General features: G+C 37.3%; 1 protein-coding gene and 1 long non-coding RNA gene across 2 annotated transcripts; both read right to left on the bottom strand.

Annotated features, from left to right (window-relative positions):
* Positions 1-320: 320 nt before the first annotated feature.
* On the bottom strand, positions 321-1493 carry LOC117339186. Its single transcript, XR_004535132.1, has 2 exons — positions 1367-1493; positions 321-1323 (listed from the first exon to the last, which is right to left on the bottom strand). It is a non-coding gene; the product is annotated as an uncharacterized LOC117339186 (long non-coding RNA).
* An 11351-nt stretch (positions 1494-12844) lies between these two features.
* On the bottom strand, positions 12845-23432 carry LOC117339185 (protein Hook homolog 3-like). The gene is made up of 10 exons (XM_033900633.1): positions 23307-23432; positions 21159-21244; positions 20084-20200; positions 19693-19858; positions 17959-18060; positions 17467-17569; positions 16595-16814; positions 16363-16449; positions 14117-14234; positions 12845-13111 (listed from the first exon to the last, which is right to left on the bottom strand). Exons 1-10 carry the CDS (start codon positions 23389-23391, stop codon positions 13095-13097), a joined length of 1101 nt encoding a protein of 366 aa, XP_033756524.1. The 5' UTR covers positions 23392-23432; the 3' UTR covers positions 12845-13094.
* Between the last annotated feature and the right edge of the window lie 26 nt (positions 23433-23458).

The raw sequence follows: 23458 nt of genomic DNA, 5'->3' as shown, positions 1-23458 counted from the left end.
TGAAATTGTTTTGTACCATTGTTCAGTATTAAGTCACAACACGTAGTCCTTTACACTGTCACCTTATTTGGGAAGCTGATCAGATTCAAGCTGTTTGATTATAAGCTACATAGTTTTAATTTTGTAAGCTGATCGTGAGAAGTGTTTCCTGTAAGATTACAGTGATTAAGTCTACTGTTGCTAATTGTTTGCAATGGAAATAAAACTGGAAGAAATTAAATGAATAGTGATTGAATGACTTAGATTGGCATCATCCTGTATACCCAAGCTGGGAGTTATATTCACGTCAGTTAAAGAGAGAAAAATAAAATTCTTTTTGATTTTTTTTTTGAATTATCGAGGAAGGGGTGGCAAGTTCACAGGGGCATGGCATAGAATCCTGACACTATGGCACTTATACTATAGATATGGGATATGTGCCAAGTCCCTGTGGGTTCATATATGTACATTGACATCCCCTTATAACATGACATTTGTCTAACATGCATTTTTACTTATTTGATTATTACCTGCTGATTAAGACTCTCAATCTCTTAAAGAGAAATACATATGCAATATTTTTAAAATTCTTTAGTCTTTTAATTCCTAACCAGATGACCTAATTGTTAAAGAAGGCAAAAATGCTTCAAATTTTTAATGATAAACATGTACAGGTTAATTAATTCTCATTTTGTTTATTGAAGATCCTTGAACACAATGTTTTTCTGATTAAATGTCAACATTAATCCTTTCTACTTTAGAGTTGTTTAGACCTTTGTTAGCCAGAGGGGGAAAAAACTTGACTGATTGTTTTCTGATGAATTTAATTTACTACAAAAATAATGGATGCAGGCTGTGAACCTCTATATCCATATCAATAAATTATATACAATAATGACTTCTGGTGGACTTTTTCTTTTACATTTAACCAAAAATCAATTAATGAATGACAACACATTGTGAATTTAAAGAAACAACTTGTTAGAATATTAATACAATGATTTTAGATTAAAATCACACAATTTTGAAATTTTTGAAAATCATATTTGTAAAGTGAAATTGCAAACAGCAACAAATAACAGGTCATCATACAGGCCCATTGGACCTCTTTGTTAATTATTTATTTAGTTACTAAAAAAATTATTTTAAAACATGGACATTTTTGCCTATGAATTATGGTGTGACTTTTAAGGATGGAAATATATTTTTAGCTAATACACTTGTACATGTATGTTGATGTGTTACAGTTTTGATTTTTACTAACATTAAGCAGAGATTTATGTATTCCATACACATCCAATCAGGCATGATATCATACCAAACAGACATAATACCGTACCCGACCTAATACATGTACACCCCAAACAAACATAATACTGTACCCGACCTAATACACCCAAACAGACATAATACCGTACCCGACCTAATAACCCAAACAGACATAATACCGTACCCGACCTAATACACCCAAACAGACATAATACCATACCCGACCTAATACACCCAAACAGACATAATACCGTACCCAACCTATTACACACAACCAGACATAATACTGTACCCAACCTAATACACCCAAACAGACATAATACCGTACCTGACCTAATACACCCAAACAGACATAATACTGTACCCGACCTAATACACCCAACCAGACAAATACTGTACCCGACCTAATACACCCAAACAGACATAATACTGTACCCGACCTAATACACCCAAACAGACATAATACCGTACCCTACCTAATACACCCAAACATACCTAATACCGTACCCGATCTAATACACCCAAACAGACCTAATACCGTACCCGACCTAATACACCCAAACAGACATAATACCGTACCCGACCTAATACACCCAAACAGACATAATACCGTACCCGACCTAATACACCCAAACAGACATAATACCGTACCCGACCTAATACACCCAAACAGACATAATACCGTACCCGACCTAATACACCCAAACAGACATAATACCGTACCCGACCTAATACACCCAAACAGACATAATACCGTACCCGACCTAATACACCCAAACAGACATAATATTGTACCCGACCTAATACACCCAAACAGACATAATATTGTACCCGACCTAATACACCCAAACAGACATAATACCGTACCCGACCTAATACACCCAACCAGACATAATACCGTACCCGACCTAATACACCCAAACAGACATAATACTGTACCCCACCTAATACACCCAAACAGACATAATACCGTACCCGACCTAATACACCCAAACAGACATAATACCGTACCCGACCTAATACACCCAAACAGACATAATACCGTACCCGACCTAATACACCCAAACAGACATAATACCGTACCCGACCTAATACACCCAAACAGACATAATACCGTACCCGACCTAATACACCCAAACAGACATAATACCGTACCCGACCTAATACACCCAAACAGACATAATACTGTACCCGACCTAATACACCCAAACAGACATAATACTGTACCCGACCTAATACACCCAAACAGACACAATACTGTACCCGACCTAATACACCCAAACAGACATATTACCGTACCCGACCTAATACACCCAAACAGACACAATACTGTACCCGACCTAATACACCCAAACAGACATAATACCGTACCCGACCTAATACACCCAACCAGACATAATACCGTACCCGATCTAATACACCCAAACAGACATAATACCGTACCCGACCTAATACACCCAAACAGACATAATACTGTACCCCACCTAATACACCCAAACAGACATAATACTGTACCCGACCTAATACACCCAAACAGACATATTACCGTACCCGACCTAATACACCCAAACAGACATAATACCGTACCCGACCTAATACACCCAAACAGACATAATACTGTACCCGACCTAATACACCCTGACAGACATAATACTGTACCCGACCTAATACACCCAAACATACATAATACCGTTCCTGATATAATAAGCACCCTATCAAACGGGATAACGTACCAGACTTTAAAACAGCACGCCATTTTCTGACATCGACAAACATGTACATATAAAAACTTGAAACTCCTGGCAATTTATGGTTACTCTTGATTGGGTCTTGATTTAAAATTAGGTTTTTTGAAGTAGGTGGATTTTAGATATAAGATTAAATGATGTAATTGTCAAAAGTATTACTGGTGTCAGAGACATAGATGTATATATGTCTCTGCTGGTGTTTGTTAGACTGAATACCGTAATTTTCAGTGTTACACATACCCACATATCGGAAAGGTATACTTGTCTCTTCACGTATTTACATGATAATATGATATTTATGTTGAAAGTTGCATATAAAATATTCCGGATATTTAAAATATGCTAATTATTTGATATTAAATAATCTTGCTTTGAAATGTTCTACTTTGTTATCATTTCTTTTTCTGTCAATGTTGTCTTTCACTTGTGTTGTGAAAAGGTTTTGCAATCAAAGCTCAAACCAAATTATGATTTGATCTATTTAATAATTAGCAATACCACGCTACCGTGATTTACTAGGTTGATATATCACGCACCAATAATGTAGATAAGATCTATGACATATCTTGCACCAATAATGTAGATTCGGTTGATAAATCATGCACGTCTTTCACACATATACAAAAATGTTATATATCCTATGGCCCAATATTGTAGATTAGGACGATTTCTACAACAACATGCTGCATTATTCCACTCTCGAACCATTGTGTAAACGTGCTGACAGTTGAAGGACTATTGAAGCATTGATCTGCTTTCAGTTGGAAGTTATCGGCTGATCAAGCCGACAGGAAAATTTAATAAATCGCGCTAATAAAAAAATGATAAAAGGTCCTGTCTTCGAATTCGCTGATGCATACAAAACATTGATTTGACGTCAATTTTCATTTATTCATTTTTTTTTTGTAAATTATCTTTCATAGGAAAGATACGTTTATCTTCACTATTTAAATGTTATGATATAATCAAAAGTCTAATGTCAATAAAAAAAACGCAGTCAAGAAAAAAGTGAGTTTCATCCTCAATACAGTATTTACATTTTCTTTCTTGTAAAATTATGTTTGGCCTGACGTATCTACCCGTTTCGATAGCTTATGGCAGATAACCACTTCTAAAGATAGACCAAATTCTTCCACGATATCTATTTAACATTTTAACATAGTGACGTGTACCAGTTTCATTTTTACGAGGGATGATTGATATGTTGTGAGTCTCGTATTGAAGGAGGTACTCAAGGATGTTCTTTTTAAGTCCTACTATTCTCTGACTATATAGGGCCGTGTACCCAAGGACTGGTCTCATTTGGTTAGTTTATATCGACGAGGTAGCACTCTAGGATAAAGAAGACAAGTGGCTTTTGCCAAATAGACAAAATCGGTGAAAGAGCAGCGATACAATACAATACAATGCAATACAAGGTTTAACACCTAGGGATATCCGTAATAATATGGTAGCAACACCAGGGACATATGCTACAGTGAAAAGCAATCGTAACTACTCGGCCATTTCCGTGAACGACAATTTTTTTTAAAAGGCCGAGAGTGTTCCGAATGAGTGAAAAGGTGGGTGGTGGAATTTAAGCGCGGCCGACAGAGCCTTGTGATTAACCCCCGTCCTGGAAGGCCTGTCAATGTTGCAACCCAAGAAATGGTCAATACTGTTCATGATATTGTTATGACTAACAGACGAGTCACATAAAGATATATAGCCAGTAGAGTTAGCATTCTACAGGGAAGAGTACATTCCATTCTGACCGAGGATCTTGCAATGACAAAGTCCGATGGGTATACCAAGACGTCTGACAGTTGATCAGAAGCACACCAGGCGCACATTATCGCGTGCTAATCTCCACTGAACTTATTTGAGGAAGATTCTTCCAACTCCCCTCAGAGATTTGTCACTATGGATGAAACATGGGTCCATCATTTTAATCCAGAGGCCAAACAACAATCAAAACAATGGAAGCACCCTGGCTTTTCCCCTGCCAAAGAAGGCAAAGACTGTTCCATCAGCTGGGCAGGTTATGGCCTCGGTTTTCTGTGATACAGATGGTATTCTGCTGATAGATTATCTGCAAAAGGGATAAACAATCAATGGAACATACTATGCTTCACTTCTGAGGCAGTTACGGGTAAATATTAAACTTGAGCGGCGCAGAAAGCTCACTAAAGGTGTGTTATTCGATCACGACAATGCTCCTGTTCACAAGTCATTGTCATGACTGCCATTCACGATTGTGGCTTTAAATTGATTGAACATCCGCCTTATTCACCTGATCTTGCTCCATCAGACTTTCATCTGTTTCCAAAATTGAAAACAGCTATTTCAGGCACCCACTTTCAGTCCGATGATGACGTCATACATGCAGTGGATGACTTTCTGAACAGCCAAGAAAAGGAGTTATATAAAAGTGGCATTGATGCCCTTAAACACCGCTGACAAAAGTATAGGTACTGAAGGGGATTATTTTGAAAAATAATACAATATGTCCGGCAAAATTCAAATCCTTCAATAGAAGCCTCACAACATATCAATCAGCCCTAGTATATAGGCGGTAGGTACATAACTTGTTTCAATTTTCCCGGTTATTATCATTAAAAGGATCCCTTCTCCAGTTTACCTTGCCACGTTCATACAGTATCCGTTTAATATCACGAAGCTTAATTTTTGTGGAGCGTTGTCTAGTCATTACATCAGCTAATCCGATAGTGTTTATAATATTGTCTCATTTTCTTTCTCCAGGAGTTCGCACTATTTTCAGAAGCGTTATAAATATGTTTAGTTTAGCGGGTTTCTCTCACCATGTATTCGTAGACGAAGACGTAGTACTTTAATACTTTACTTGTGATGTGTCGACATGAATCCCATATCGCAGACTCGCTGTACTTCAGGCGTTTTTCGATGATCCTAGAAATTATCGACATACTTTATTCTGTATAATTTTTACATATGTCAATTTTGATATTCCCCATATCCCTGTACATAGTAGAGTACAAGTTCCACGACTGTACGGTATAGATGTTTGAACTCATCAAACGGAAACCTGCACTTGATAGGAACTTGGCAAGTAACGCCCTGATCAGTCATATTTTGTACTGTGTTTTTGAAGTCCATAAATTCATTGGAAGTTAATCCTAGATAACGATATCAGGTGTCATAGTCAATATGTTTATATCCGCACTTAAATATGTAATTAGATCTGGGCGAACCTTTTCCCCCGAAGTGTAAACCCTTTTTTTTCCAGTATTTATAGAATATCCTCCATTTACGGCACATGAGTTAACCACATCTAACATTTTTTTGTAGACTTTTTCATCTTCAGCAACTTATGCAATGTCATCTGCACATAATAGGATTGCTAGATTTTGTCCGTTTATATGGGGCCGCGGTGGCCGAGTGGTTAAGGTTTCCCGACACTTTATCACTAGCTCTCCACCTCTGGGTTGCGAGTTCGAAACCTACGTGGGGCAGTTGCCAGGTACTGACCGTAGGCCGGTGGTTTTTCTCCGGGTACTCCGGCTTTCCTCCACCTCCAAAACCTGGCACGTCCTTAAATGACCCTGGCTGTTAATAGGACGTTAAACAAAAACAAACCAAAATTGTCCGTTTTTACTTCATCGGGACAACTTAGAGTCTTGTTTCGCCCCGAATTTAAAAGTGAGGATGTCGGACGAATTTCCTAGCTTCACAGCAATCCTCGGTGATGTATTCAACGATAGCGTTTAAAAAGAAAGACCCGTAATCCAAAGCTCCATCAGTTTGTACCACAGTAAATCACGATGAATTTCAGTTTCAATTTCAACAAATTTCATTGACATGGATGGAAAGTCAATAGGATTAAACATCAGACATAGCCTATCTAAGTCTCCTCCTTAGTAACAACAGGTGGTAAGAAATATAGACAATAAATGTATATGTAGACATTGATATGACAAATTGACTTAAGGGGAAGTAACTCCTTGAGGTTGCTAGACTATTCAATGTGGTTTAGGAGAGTAACCCCTTTGGCTAAGGGTACTTAATTTTAAATACTGGGTTATTATATTATCAGTGAATAATACAAAGCAATAAAATATTAATATTCATATAATTATACTGTTAGACAAAATATTTGGTGATATTGAATTTATCCCCCAACAGTTACAGGCCACAATCACGATGAATATTATCAAAAGCCCGCTTTGCATCAATAAAACATACGAATATATCCTTTCACTGTATTCTTCTGTTAAACAGCCTCGTTTTTCCCGAAAACCATTTTGTTCCTCAACTAAAATTTCATTCTGTTCCAGTCATCCGTACAAATTCTGCAATTTTGCACGGAATCGATATCAAAGAAATAGGCCTGTGTAAAATGAAAACGTTAAATGATCCAAGTTATCGGTTTTTGGTTTTGGGATTGGTGCAATAATACTCGATTGCCATCTTCGGGTACATGGCCTTCACTAAAATAATACTTAACAGACACTACCTAAATCAAGGAACCACTCGTTGTGTAACCTCAATACATCATTAGGTTGATATATCACACCCCAATAATGTAGATTGGGTTGATATATCAATCCAATAATGTAGATTAGGTTGACACATCACACACCAATAATGAAGATAAGGTTGATATATCACGCCCCAAAATGTAGATTGGGTTGATTTATCACACCAATAATGTAGATTAGGTTGATATATCTCTTCACAATAATGTAGATTATGTTGATGTAAAACACTTCAATAATGTAGATTGGGTTGCTATATCACGCCACAATAACGTAGATTAGGTTGAGATATCACGCCACAATAACGTAGATTAGGTTGAGATATCACACTCCAATAATGTAGATAAGGTTGACATATCACACTCAAATGATGAAGATTGGGTTGACACATCACGCTCCAATCATGTAGATTGAGTTGACACATCACGTTCCAGTGATTTGGATTGAGTTGACACATCACGCTCAAATGATGTAGATTGAGTTGACATAGTAGTATCACATCCCATTTATCTATATTAGGTTGACATATCCTTAACAACATATGGCACAAACGAAATCTCAACATCAATTTGTACAGTCCTTTAGGCCTCATTTCCTTGATGGTGGGTGGATGGGGTACAAAAATGGGAACCCAGTATGTAAGGAAGATCCGAATCGGCTGAGACAAATGTTTGATATAGAAGAGAAGATACACTTATTCGGGAGCACATTGGTTATATCTGGGAAGTACCCGTTGGCGCGAGGGCATCCACGTTTCTGAGTGCGCATGCCTTCAAACCTGGATGCCCTCGCGCCAACGGGTACTTCCCAGATATAACCAATGTGCTCCAGAGATATAAACTATTTCCGTACCTTGTTACATATACTCAAACCTACGTCTTTCCTCCGAAACGGCAATGGAAACGTCTAGTAAAGGCGGCTATATCTAGTACCGAAAACAAAGCCTTACAGGATCGCATGGCATCTGATCGCGATTTTGAGTTGTTTCGTGCGTGCCACTGCTCATATGGACCTTACGTTATGTGGCAAGTCGCGGAATCTCTACCAGACACCCAGATAATTCAATCGTTATGTGCAACATTGACCTCAAGCCATGTTAGTGCAGTGTGTGTCTTGTGCAACCAGCCCTTCAGCGATGTCATCGTGCATAGCAGCTCCATCTGCCCCCACTTCAGGGAATCACGTGAACGTTTCCTACAAGATATTCTGAACGATTTTGGCCCACGTGTTTTCAACATCATGACATGCGAGAACAACGCATCATTTGTTCAAGTCCTACTAGGCGCTAGTAAGAACATTCCATTTGATGATGATATTTGCAGGAATCGCTTCCTTATGAAGGCGGCTCGATTCGTTGTTAGCGTCACGCGCTTATTCTCGCCCTGATTCTGATGCAAGTACGCGATAGTGAGTAAGCTACATAGTAGCTACTCATGGAAAGCGCGCTAAATGAACTCTTCACTTATTTTGATATTACTTTTTTTTTCTGTCGATTTTGATGTATTCCACTTATCTCCTTTGGGAGGAAATAAAGTTTGATGATGATGATGATGACTTATTCGGGATATGGTTTTTAGGAACCCGTTCCACTATTTACAAACAATTCTTGTTATCGCTATATCTTGAGAATATTGTTTAAACTTTATATGGAAATTACCATTGGTCTCTAGTTGTGCCCGTTAAATTTTGTCTGATCGGGATCGGATGATAGGCGGGCAATTCAATTTTGGCGATTGAATATTTTAGCGGTTTTTTTTAGTAGTACTGAATGATATTTCTTAATCTTCATATGAAGGTCCAAGCGCTAGTTGTGCTCATTGAATTATGAGTCCGATTGGGAAAACAAAACAGCCCACAGATGGCCAACCTCTGTATTTCTGAGAAAGTTCTTTTTTAGGATTCATATGGAAGTTGCCCATGTTATCAAATGATGAAGAAGGAAGAATGCAAAAGTGGCGGATGACCGATATGTAAACATACCGGCCATTTTGGTGTAATTTTGCCGCACACCTTTGCTTTTTATGTGTTTTTATGTTCGTTTTAATAAAGATAATACTCTAAAGGCCACCCAGGTGAGCCCAAATATTTTTGCCATGATTCTGTGTCATTGTTATCTGTATATAAAGCAAACAAAGCTCGCATCATTTATTGTATTTCTGTATTATATATATAAAAAAAAAGGAGCGAAGTAAGTTTTTCCTTGCCATGGGACACAGAGCAAAAAGATCAGACTTACACAGCACCAGCATAGATCATTCAATGTTGGATTGGATAACCGTGTATAAAATATTTACACGAGGCGTGTTTGAAATATGTAAAGTAGCAGTTCCTCTATGATAATGGAGGCTGGTGTCCATGACATCTTGCAACATCTGGGCACCGGCGTCTACTTCTGGAAAGTATTAACAGAACTCTAACTACTTGAAAAAGTAGGAGTAGTGGCCATTTTTTTCTTCTATTAATACTAACCAGAAGCAGACGCCTGTGATCTCGTATGTAAAGTAGCAGTTCCTCTATGATAATGGAGGCTGTATTAATACTATTAATACTAACCAGAAGAAGACGCCTGTGATATCGGTCAGTGGTGGTAAAGACTAACCACAATACCTCGTCTGTCAATTCACGGAGTGGTCTCTCAGTGACGGACTTGGCAGGTTTGTTAAGACTGGATTAAATACATTTACGCATTAAACGTCTACATAATCTACATGAATGTAATATTGCGCAATAGTAACCTGATATGTTTTGTATTGGGACACTGTCACCCACCGTCTTCTATACAGGATATCAAGTGTGTACCAGGTGCGTCCGTAATGGCTAGGGTGAACACGTAGTAGAAAACATGAGACACTGCCGTGTCAGATTACTAATAAGGAGAGGAATGAAATTGTTAAGAAAGCTGTCTGGTACAAAAAGGGGTTTAATACAAAGTGCTCTGAACATACTAGAAGGCTTTTTTTCTTTGTTTTCAGAAACACATTGACTCGCTTTGGTTATTTTACTTTAGCTTATTGTGTCTTTCTTTCTTTCAAATTTACTACATGCATGATCCTAATCTAGGCTAACGTTGGTTTATAGTTGTGTATATTTCATTGTGCCTTTTGTTTACTCTACTAGAGGCCCGGGCCCATTCTTTATCCTTCTATCTCAACTCCTGTTAGTTCCAAATTGCACTGGTTTTCATTTTAGCTTAATGACATTCTCATATTTGTTTTCCATTGGAAATGATTAATTTCAAATAAATGATTGTAAATCTTATTTCATTTTAACTAGATCATACAAAAAAAACTTCCTGTTTTTGTTACTACTTTCTTGGTCATTTGTTGAAAGTAGTATGAAGGTTTTATCAAAATATGTCGGACACTGTACCAAACTGACATAGATATGGCACGAGGAATTATTCTAGATGTGGCTTTTCTTAGGGTTGTACAAAAAACGCAAATATTTTCTTATGAATGTAAGATGTCAGTATAGGGTTCTTCCTGTTTCATCCTTCTAGGACATGTCAGTGGTGCTAGTGACATCATACAGCTGTTAGTCCTTCTAGGACCCGTCAGTGATGCCAGTGACACCATAAGCTGTATGGCCCTTCTAGGACCCGTCAGTGATGCTTGTGACATCATACAGCTGTTTCGCCTTTCTAGGACTCGTCAGTGATGCTTGTGACATCATACAGCTGTTTCGCTCTTCTAGGACTCGTCAGTGGTGCTAGTGACATCATACAGCTGTATGGCCCTTCTAGGACCTGTCAGTGATGCTTGTGACATCATACAGCTGTATGGCCCTTCTAGGACCTGTCAGTGATGCTTGTGACATCATACAGCTGTATGGCCCTTCTAGGACCCTTCAGTGGTGCTTGTGACATCATACAGCTATATGGCCCTTCTAGGACCCGTCAGTGATGCTAGTGACATCATACAGCTGTTTCACCCTTCTAGGACCCGTCAGTGATGCCTGTGACATCATACAGCTGTTTCGCCCTTCTAGGACTCGTCAGTGATGCTTGTGACATCATACAGCTGTATGACCCTTCTAGGACTCGTCAGTGATGCTTGTGACATCATACAGCTGTTTCGCCCTTCTAGGACTCGTCAGTGATGCTTGTGACATCATACAGCTGTTTCGCCCTTCTAGGACCCGTCAGTGATGCTTGTGACATCATACAGCTGTTTCGCCCTTCTAGGACCGTCAGTGATGCTTGTGACATCATACAGCTGTTTCGCCCTTCTAGGGCCGTCAGTGATGCTTGTGACATCATACAGCTGTTTCGCCCTTCTAGGACCCGTCAGTGATGCTTGTGACATCATACAGCTGTTTGTCCTTCTAGGACCTGTCAGTGATGCTTGTGACATCATACAGCTGTTTGTCCTTCTAGGACCTGTCAGTGATGCTTGTGACATCATACAGCTGTTTCGCCCATCTAGGACTCGTCAGTGGTGCTAGTGACAACATACAGCTGTATGGCCCTTCTAGGACTCGTCAGTGATGCTTGTGACATCATACAGCTGTATGGCCCTTCTAGGACTCGTCAGTGATGCTTGTGACATCATACAGCTGTTTGTCCTTCTAGGACCTGTCAGTGATGCTTGTGACATCATACAGCTGTTTGTCCTTCTAGGACCTGTCAGTGATGCTTGTGACATCATACAGCTGTTTCGCCCATCTAGGACTCGTCAGTGGTGCTAGTGACAACATACAGCTGTATGGCCCTTCTAGGACTCGTCAGTGATGCTTGTGACATCATACAGCTATATGGCCCTTCTAGGACTCATCAGTGATGCTAGGGACACCATACGGCTGTTTCGTACTTCTAGGCACGTCAATGAGGCTAGTGACATCAAACAGCCGTTTCGTCCTTCTATGACATGTCAGTAAGGCTAATGACATAAACCAACTGTTTCGTCATTTTAAGACTCGTCAGTTAGTTATTGACATCAAACAGCTGTTTCGTTCTACGACTCGTTAGTGAGGCGAGTGACAATCGAACAGCTGTTTCGTCCTTCTAGGACTCGTCAGTAAGACTAGGATTCAACATTGTGGAATCCTAGAATGGAAGTGTGGAGATTTATACAGGAGAAGATAGGAATGTGCACTACCCCAATATTTAGTCAAACTTTAATTGCTTGACGTTTTCATCATGGGCCAAACTACAAGATTCTCCCTTGAATTAGTTTGGTTTATAACAACTATGACGGACATATGATGACAGCGTCCACTTACAATGGGACCATTCATAGTCATTAGCCAATGTAAAGTAGCATGTTCCTGTATTCTGATAACCTGGATACGTTAGCATTACACCGCATCCGGTCATATTATGAAAATTCGGAAATAAATAACGAATTAAATTTCATCAGTAAATCAGTTATTTATTTATCTCTCTGTGTATAAGAAAACAAGAAAAACGTCCATACGTAATGACTAGACTTTAACATAAAATAATACTCTCTTATAAATCGTTTCAATTGTTTTTAACCAGCAACTTCCAAGTTAAAAGCCATATTTTACTATTCTATTTACACTTGTAATATACATATTTACATTATAAACAGGGATGTAGAGAGATGTGGCTTAGTCCTTACGCGGATATCTATAATTTGTCTCATCATTTTGAGGAATGGCCTGAAATATAGAAAAGAAATTAATGAACAATTTAAAACAATACAAGAAATGAAAATATAGAAAATAAGTTAATAAAATACTAAAAAATGTTGACTAACAATTTGACGGGCTTTTCACATACTGTACATTACACACAAGACCTAAAGGCTTAATGTTTTTAAAAGAAGCAAAAACTAGTGTAAAATATTTCATAGGCACCCGTCCAAATTCTGATTTTGATTATCAAATACAGCCACCATCGGAGATGCTATGTGTCAAGAAATGGTATTCGACGGATGAGAGCAATTAAACGAATTGGGCAAGGAGAGATACCACTATATAAAGGTCATGTAGAAAATCATCAAATTGTTAACCAGCAACTTTTAGTATGCAATTAATTACTTTGTCTATTTTCATTTCTGATATTGTTTTGAGTAGTGAGTATACAATTAAGCAAGAGTTGTTATCCCTTGTTCATCATAGTTAGTATTTGACACAAACTAGACAGCGCGAGCTTACGTTTCATCTGTGTAGAAAATAGACCGGGATGCTCGGGGATAAAAAGTTCATTGTCTATGATTTTAATGGGTTTTTTTTTTTTTTTGTATACATGTAATATATTTATCTTAAACAGATATCTTTAACCACAAAATAGGATAAACGTAAAACGATTTAAACACATTTGACCCCTGTGACCTTGAATAAACCAAAGGGTATCTTCAAATAATATGAATACATTTGTATATAGATAAATATATTAATATATAGAATATTGCAATGACTCTTTATTGTATGTCCTATTTTATACTTGCCAGACTTTGAACATCGTACCTACCAATTAACTAAAAGGCCACAAAATACGGCAGAAGAAAAAGAATAAGAAACATCGCAATTCAAACATATCTGTTCGCCAGATGTTCAATCTCCATTTATTTCGCGTTGTATATATTTCATTCATGTATACATTTGATACATTTCCGTTGCAATCGTCACTATAACATTAAAATCAAGAAAGTGCCAACATACCTTTTCTAAAAATTTGTTTTTTCACAGGTGGAATGTTGTTCTGCTGAGGAAGGTGTACAAGCTCGTCATCAAATATGTCGTCTAAGTTGTCTACTTTCAGCTCTTCTATAACTACATCCTGAAGGTATACAACTGAGAGGTATAACAACAAGGATTGTTACACTTGAAGCGTGTCGGTGTATTACAGCTACTTTCTGTAACATACGGGGGCGTATTTGACAGGATATTGCCAGACATTTTTTTTAACAAATTGCGACGACGTAACAACACTTTTTATCCTGTCACGTACGTCCTAATCGTTACATAAGTATTTGTAACACATTGGCTGTGGTATCAGTCTCAATTTGTTACCAAGATAATTCTAAACTGATACGCAACATCTGATCCTGTTATGTACGTCCAATGAATGATCGGTTGACACAATGGTAATACAACTGCCTTTCACATAGGCCGCCAGAATTCGATTCCCCGATCGGACGTGTAAAGGTACGAGGTCATCTGCCTGACCACATAGGTTTCGCGCGCTTCTATCCGGGCCAACAAGTATGACTCATATAAGTTGATGTAAATTGTTTTGCATTTGCTATGATGTTTAGAAGAACGTCTCAATTTGTTATAAAAACATGTAGTTGTAACGAACGTTATCCAATGACGCCTCGGTTTTTCTTTGATCTTTTGTTGGCGATATATTGCATACTATGTGATATTTCAAATATCACATATGTGATATCTGAAATATCACATGGCATTTCTGATTGGTCCATGCCTCAGTCTTGAGGCGGGGCCAATTTCAAATGTGGGCGTGACAAATGAACAAAGACAGGAAATACATTTTGAATAAAATTTAATGAAATACGAGTGCCGTTTAGAAATGTTCTTTGTTGTCTTCTTTCTTCACCTTGTATGAACGTACAGCCGTGCTGCGATGTTCCGTCCTGTCCATATTGAGTTGTTCATCAAAACCTGACGAAACAGAATATAAAACCCTGTTCAGTATATATATTTTAACAGATCAGTAAAAAAAACCGCATTCATGATTACATATACAATTTCAGTCATTTAAAAAAAATGGTTATGCAGATTACGCCAAATGTAATCATACATTTTCGTTGCACAAAAATCTTATCATAAAAAAAATAGTGATGAAAATGATAACAGGACGAGTGGATAAAAATGCCGATTAACCGATTCATCGATGTATTTAAACAATTTCATGGACTTTGAAAGATTCGTGACATCGTGAACGTCGAAATTTACGAAAAATATTTCATTTCATAATTTGTTCAGACAATATGATTTTAGACTTACCTGCTTGGTAAAGGGAAGTAGCGCAGTCCTCTTTCCGGAGCAGTTACCGTTTGTGTAATTTCCCTCGAATTCTGCAGTCTTTCACATGTTTTTCACATTACCATTCAGTTTATTTACAACAATTGGTTGCGTTAATTCCTTGGTCAAATAATCCAATGTCAGTAGCTACCGTGTCACTATCTTCCAGTTCATACTCATACTTGGTCGAGGTCGGTAAACACATCGACATCAATGATCAGTACCTGATCCGCCATGGTTGACAGTCTCACTAGAAATGAATAGGCTACTGTGACAGAATGAAACGTGTCAGAAATTGGCGGGAAACATATCACAGTGACATGTTTTTATCAATTTTATAGCTCCACCCCTAGGCACGTGGGTGACAAAACCTCGGCTGTCATTGGATAAAACAGATACAAAATGGGTACTCGTGACATATCGCATATATCACACTCGTGCTACGCACTCGTGTGATATATCCGATACATCACTCGTACCCATTATGTATCTATTACTTGTCACAATTTGGCACGCAACAAAGTATCTTGTCAAGTATGTCCCGATTTGTTGCAAAATAGTTGTCACAAAGTGACACATTGTAACAAATTGGCTCACAATATCCTGTCAATTACGTTTCTTTTTGTTACAAAAAAGGTTTTTAGCTTTGCAATCAAATGTACAATCTAAAATAAATAAAACATCCCGTTCTTACATAGCTTATATACTCTTCACAGGGAGTGTAATTATCTTTAAAAATACATTTTTTTTATTGTAGCTGTGTGTTATTAAAGATAAGCATAAATATTACAGTAAGCACGGGAAGTACTATTTAAAAATGTTTACAACTGAAGAGCACTTTGAAATAAACATTTTGCATGTGAATACAGTAAAGTGGTATGTCGACTAGAAATGGATATTTGACTGGTATAAAATCACACCTCTGGTTGGTCAGTCCCTGATGAAGCCTTGGTGAAGTTGGACACGCAAATACGATTACTTGTTGACACAATCGGTACATCTTCATTCTGTCAAAAATTATTGATTAAACTCAATTATGAAACTAGAACAATGCATATTCCTAACGAGTCAATGATTATGCAAAAGATACATACAAGCACATGTAAGTAACAGTACTAAAACAATCTGGTCTGTTTGATGATATGTACAGACCTGGTGGGTTGCTTTTGTTTGAGAAGTCGGATGCTGTCTTGCTGTTTGCTGATGATTTGAAGGTATATAGGTCTGGTTTGGTGACTGGTGTTTCTGTTGATGTCTGTCCTTGACCTTTCTTTGCCACAACTGTTGTTGTAGATTCTGAACTTGCTGTTGTAGGCGGTGACACGTTCCCTCTAGATCCTCTTCTTTGGCAGAGTCTAACTCTGTCTGAAGTCTGACGTAAATTTTAAATGTTCAAACACTAGATAATACATCCGAACGGTTAATTTATATTAATTATTATTAAAAAACGGCGTTAATTCCTTCCAGGAACAAAACTATGTTTTCACTCGACATTGCATCAGTACATAAACTTAATTTCATAACATATACACATTTTATGTTACTCCACACATAACGAGAATAACACCAACAACAACGTGAAATTGAAAATAGCCAACCACAAGGATGAGTTGGGTGACACTTTGATTTATTACTACAAAAGTAATACAATGTAGTTGCAACCATACAACATGAGCAATTACATAAAAACGTAATTAAAACACTGTTTTCTTCTTATTTTACAATTCAAAGACGGCTGCCGATTGAGGTAAGTGATGCAACCTCTGAGGCCAATTGGGGTCCCTTATTTCCATCACGTCATCAGCCACCAATCAATACTATAAAGTGTCTTATTCCTATATTTATCAAAATACAGACTGTACTTAATCAAGGCGTCTCATCCCATAAAAATTCTGGCAACATACATGAAGTGTATTTCAAATAACATGTTAAATAGTAATATAATAATGGCACTTGATATGGAGTAACAAACATAAATTAGCTGTTACTACTTAGCTACCATTTATATACGTTAATAACATCACCTGATGAATTCTACATCCGTCGTTGGCAGCAGCTGAATTTTTTGTTTCTCTTCTTCCTGCTTCACCAACTTCAGTTTTTCTTCAGCGACCTTTTCACATAGTTCTGAAAAATAAACTAGTTCCATATAAACAATCTATCAAAATGGTCAAATACATGTAGTGTATTCATACAGTACACAACAGGCATCAGTTTACCCCTTCAACTTATATCCTTTAAATGCAAAGTCACCGTACTTAAATTATAGTAGCTGTTGATAGGACATTAAACAACAAAATCAAAGCGGTTTTAATACACCGTTTTGATATATATTGACAACTATGATTACGCTAATCACAGTTTACCAACAATTTTAAAATCCTGATAAAATCATTTCTGATAAAAATAACTTGACAAAATTGTGAAAGTTATGAAACAATAATAGATTTTCATCAATCATTTGATTAAGCTAATCACCTTTTGAACAACTGTGACCAGAAGTGATAAAACATTACCTAAGTGTTGAGACTTGGTATCTTGAAGTAAATCCATCAGGCATGTCTCTCTGTCTCTTAGCTCTCTTAGAGACTTCATGCGTTCCTCGTAGTCCTGAATATCTGTAAACAAAATAAGACAACCTACAAAAAGTGATAACAGTATCAGATAGTGATGAAATTTGAGGTTTGAGGGGGGGGGGGGGGGGGGGGGGGGGATCACTATACTTAATATATATGTATACTTTTGACATTTAGTTGAGCGTTCTCCCTATGAGGAAAGCTTTGGGTTATGGTCAAAATATACCACGGTTTCTAAAATGGTATTATCTTGTGTATATTACGACTGGTTTGCTTGTTGTCAGTGCAATGTGACCGAATGGGGTGTCCTGTCTGCCGTCTTCGGCAGTATGATTCGGCATCAGTTTCACTCTATCCCAAGGCAACAAACATACCGCAGCCTACTAGTATTCGCACACAATCACTACACGCATGTAACTCGTGAACAGCGGAGATATCGTGGTTTTTGATATGACATTAAACAATGCAAAACAGAAAAGAAAAAAACGAAATGTGAAACACAAGACGATAGAAACAATAGCACTTATGTTTTACATTTCTCATAGTTTCTTAATAAATATGACTCTTGTGACATAGTACATGGAATGACTTTTCAAGGTACTGTATGCTATTTGCATGTTCTTGCGCCACAAGATAACAACTAAAATCGACAATTGGAAATCATCGCAGATTCTCGCATTTTCATCCCATAATGCAGGAAAATCGTACAAAAAATCCCCAAATAAATACACTGTAGCAGAAATTAGGTAAGGTATGCAGAATTAGGAATGTACAAATTGCACCATACAGCTGTTTCGTTCTTTTTCGGTGATGCTAGGGGCAAAAATTGTGGAAATAGAGTTAACGAAAAAATGTTTCCATTCGGTATATGTCTAAATATGTCTCAAATCATATCTGATTTTGCTGGTACCACTTGTATGCTTTTTCCATTCCATTTCATCTGTGGATAAACATTAATACAATCATATTAACAAGAGTGTATTCCGTCAAGAAATTTTCTTCGTCCACAAATCTATCTATATGAAGAAATGTCTACACTCTACCACCTCAGCGCGTTTATGATAAATTATTCGCCTATATCAAGACTTCCTCTGACATGTTTGAAACACACCCATATTTCCAGAAAATTACACATTATCAATGTTAATTCTACATCGTAAGGTAATATCTTTTTCAGTACTTTAAACCATCGTTATACCTGTTATATTATCCTTTAAAGCACCGTTATATCATCAAAACTCTATATTTTGCTCTTATTTCGTCTTGTTTTATCGATTCTGAGTTAGAATTAGGGTCTCGTTGACTATGTCGATATATATTCTCTTGTTCTTTGACGTTTTTGCAGCATTTCGCAAACCCGTATGTCTATATTGTTTTTAAGAAAGAACATTTTGGGTGGGTGAAAGAATGACACAACTTTTCGGTTTTCTTCGTGATGTTAAATCTACAATAGAACTTTCTGTTGTATAGAAAACACTTGTCTATAAAGACCACCTACTTTGATTCCCACGGTATTCTCTCTTGTTTATGCGTTTTAGAATAAAAATTAATAATAAATGACAATTAATCCCAGCATTACTAAGGTAAGCATGCACCAAAATATACTCCATTCAATGTAATCAACTATTGCTCTAAGAACAAAAGACAATCGACTTTCACTAAACCAGTACATACCTTGCTGCAGTTTGCTTTTCTCTTCCGATAATTCTGCCAGTTGGCGAAGTGCTTCCTCTCTTCGCTGATCGGCACCGTTACCCAGCAGTCCAAACTCGGTGACAAATGTCTCTACATCGGAACAAAATTTCTCATTCAAACTAAACAGCTCCTCTTCTAGGTGTTCCTGTGACAATCATCAAATTATAAACGTTGTAAATGATCCTTTGTATCATATTTCATTTAAGAAAATTAATAATTTTATTGCATGATTAATTGATTACGCAATAATCACTCAAACATTTATTTTCAATGATTTCTGAAAAGAATGAGATTATTTTAGAAATAACTCGGATGCATTATATTAACAACATATTTTTTCTTGTAATAAAAGACCAAAGTAACGGTATACCAGTTGATTTTCCAATCCTTGTCTTTCCTTCTGGAACTGAGACTTTTGATTCAGGAGAATCTCTTTCTTGTTGTTTATCAGCGTCAAATATACTTCGACTTTGTTGAGTTCGGCCACCTGCGACACAGAACATAAATGTATCTATGTGCCTGTATACATATACATGGGTACAAATCTACGTGGTCGCCCGGTTATGTTTTGGGTGGAAAGGCGGCCAATTTGACAGCCTCGCAGGTATGTTTTCCATATTAGTCATCTGTATCTATCATTAGTGTGAACAAGACAGCCTTTGTGAAACCAAGACACATGAAGTTTAGCTACGCATCATCTTATTTCTTTCGCACAGTGTCCGATTTGGTAGCCGTGTACGACTTTGCAATATTCAAGAGCTAATCTTTTTCATACCAATGATCGCTAAAGATGATTATATGGCTATCTTACCGACGAGGCGGTAAAAAAAGGCCGTCTTTCCACCCAAAACACAACCGGGTTATGACGTAGATTGGCACTCCTGATATAATCTCCATCAATATCGTTTATATTAAATATAGTGTAATTCGATGGCGAAAAGCAGAGGTATAGTATCAATACACCAATACCATTTGCACATAATTTAACATGCCAAAATACAAATTTATACGGAGCTCTGACTTGTTCACATTCCCATATATTACATTACAGAAAGTGTCGCACAGAAGGCATGACCATTAGTAATGATTTTGACGGATAAGTTTCCAAACAAATCTACTCGCAAGAACGAGCAAGGGAAGTGGTAAGATTTGGGATGACAATTTGACCTAATTCTAAAACGTGTGTTTTACGGTTTCATTGATTTAGAACTTATTGGGCATCGCATACCATGTACATCTTTATTCAAACTCATTTCCATAATTTCTAGTCGGACATGTTTCATTTCATTTTACAACTATCAGTAATTAACGGTCGTATGATGATTCTGATAGCGATACCATTGAACGTGACACTACAATGATTCTATGTGAAGAACTGTACCAGAGACGAGCTAACAATATATGACAAGTTGGTGTTTACATATTAAAAGGGTTGGTTCACATACCTTAACATCCAGTTCCTTCCGTAGTACTTCTTTCTCTTGTTTTAATTGAATGATGTCTGCATCTTTTTGTCGTATCTTGTTTTTAACTGGCAACAAATCATATTTTGCAATAAAACCCTTTCCCTAGTTTCCACTCACCTTTGTTGTTAATAAACCCGGGGCCCAACATTTTACTTTCCAGCCAAACATTGCAAAGTTCATTAACAAAGAATATATAATATCGGGAACAGCGTTTTGGATTTGAAGATTTGCAAACCGTTAACCGGCCTTAATGTTACTACCAGTCCCTTCCGTCTCTATTCTAGTGCTCTTACGGGGTTTCTGTCATATGTCAAATGTTGGCCTTTGCATCAGTCATTTTCACAGCCTGCTTCCTTCAGTTGTGTTTCTGAAGTCATATCTGGAAAGGTTTCGGTATAATGGGACCTGATGTAGTGCTAAAGCATTGTCCGGGATATGACATTTTTGTCCGGGATATGACATTTTTGTCCGGGATATGACTTTTGTCCGGGATATGACATTTTTGTCCGGGATATGACTTTTTGTCCGGGATATGACATTTTAGTGAAGGTACACATTAGCGTTGCCCTTGAACGATCAGATCGCATGTCGCAAAAACGACAACAAATGATAGATTGCTAACTCTAGTGACTAGAATACTAGTTTTTATCTTTTATATGCGATGGCATTGGTTTAACGATACCATCTGTTCTAGCCTAACATCGTTCATAGACTACATGAGACTTAATACTACATACCAATTGAAATTGTTTCATGTTAATTTCCCCAGAAAAATTCCTCTACCAATTTGCCAAGTTTCTTCCCAAATGGGACAAAATGGTCCTGCCTCCAAACGACTAGTCTATCAAATCTTCTATATTATCTACCAGCCAGTAAATACTACCAACCGTTCTGATAATCTATCGTCATCTTTTTTATTATTATCATCGTGAATTGAAAGCTTTTTCGGCATATCACAGGCCGAACAAAACATCTAATGATATTTGAAACGGAATTTACAGGTATAGATGGCGATTAAAGTGTAAAAATTGCGAGTGGACTGAAATAAGAGGGATTTGTGTGGATAAATGTCGTATTTATTGCTAGTCATTATTACAGATATCAGCGACCCTGGAGGCAACGGGCAGTGTTTTTCTATTGATCCAATTTCACAAACTTCAATAATTCTTCCGAATGTCAGTGTTTAACATAAATTATATGCATGCATGACTTATAATGCAGCTTTTGACCTTTAAGATGGCATTTATAATAAATACATCATGAGCACTGGCATGCCATTCAACAAGGTCAATGAAACTCAATTGAAATGCTGATATATATCATAGGAAATCACACTGAAGAAAAAAAATACACGTGTATTATTATGTGCAGATGAAAATGAAAAGGACAGGGAAACAGGCAGACATCGATGAATGAAATTAAGGCGGATAAGAGCAAACTTAATATTTTTCGCTTCCGATTATATGAAAAAAGGAAAGAGTAAAAAAATCAGAGATAAAAGGAAAAGACGACAAAAAATAGAAATGGAAGGAAAATGACAAGAAAAATCTAGCGGCCTTAGCAGTCCGACTTTATCACGTCATAGTCAATATTTGTATTTTAGACCACTTGGTCAGTGACTGTGTGTTAGTTTGTACATGCTACAAACTTAGGTTTGTTTCAATATCAAATAGCCTTTAAGAGTGAAGCAAATAAGCCGCCTTTATACTAGCTAGCTCAGACCAGCGGGAAATTCCCTTTAATAGAATGATATTTGTCTAGAGAGTGAGAGGTCGCTAGTTCGAGTCCCAGCGTCGGCAGTGTATTTTTCACTAGTCCGTAAGTCCGAGATATATCTATTGGCAGAAAAGGATGGCAGATCTACAATTGAATAAGCATGTGTTCGTCAATTAGCTTAAACTTAAAATGAATATAAGTGCTGCTACTCTCAGTCACAATACAAGGGGATGTAAAGTCTTATATTAAATAAGTAACCAGATATACCTATATATATATGGACATGGTTTTTGGCTATTTTTTTTAAACAGATATGCCCCTGTGGTTTACACGCAATCCACCCGCTCCTCATTTCATTGTGACACTGATAGTTAAAATAATTTGATTATATAATGTTACGTGTCTCCTCACCTTCTTGTAAATAGCTCTTTCTTTCATGTGTTCTTCGTTCCGAATTAATAATCTGCTCAAACAAATCGTTAAGAGAGGACGACATTTCTACTTAAATGTTCCCACAAAAACTACACACAATGTTACTTGGAAGCTTCTGTAACCCGCTCATA

Source organism: Pecten maximus, chromosome 12 (genome assembly GCF_902652985.1).
Source record: "Pecten maximus chromosome 12, xPecMax1.1, whole genome shotgun sequence".
Taxonomy (NCBI): Eukaryota; Metazoa; Mollusca; class Bivalvia; order Pectinida; family Pectinidae; genus Pecten; species Pecten maximus.
This window is presented reverse-complemented; position numbering and strand designations above follow the sequence as displayed.

What these genes read in the sequence shown, in the direction of transcription:
- LOC117339185 (XM_033900633.1), bottom strand. Translation starts at nt 23,391, where the DNA reads ATGTCGTCCTCTCTTAACGATTTGTTTGAGCAGATTATTAATTCGGAA. An exon ending in AAAGAGCTATTTACAAGAAG is followed by an intron (nt 21,245 to 23,306) that starts GTGAGGAGACAC and finishes ATTTGTTGCCAG; the next exon opens with TTAAAAACAAGATACGACAA. An exon ending in ACGGATGTAGAATTCATCAG is followed by an intron (nt 16,815 to 17,466) that starts GTGATGTTATTA and finishes AATTTACGTCAG; the next exon opens with ACTTCAGACAGAGTTAGACT.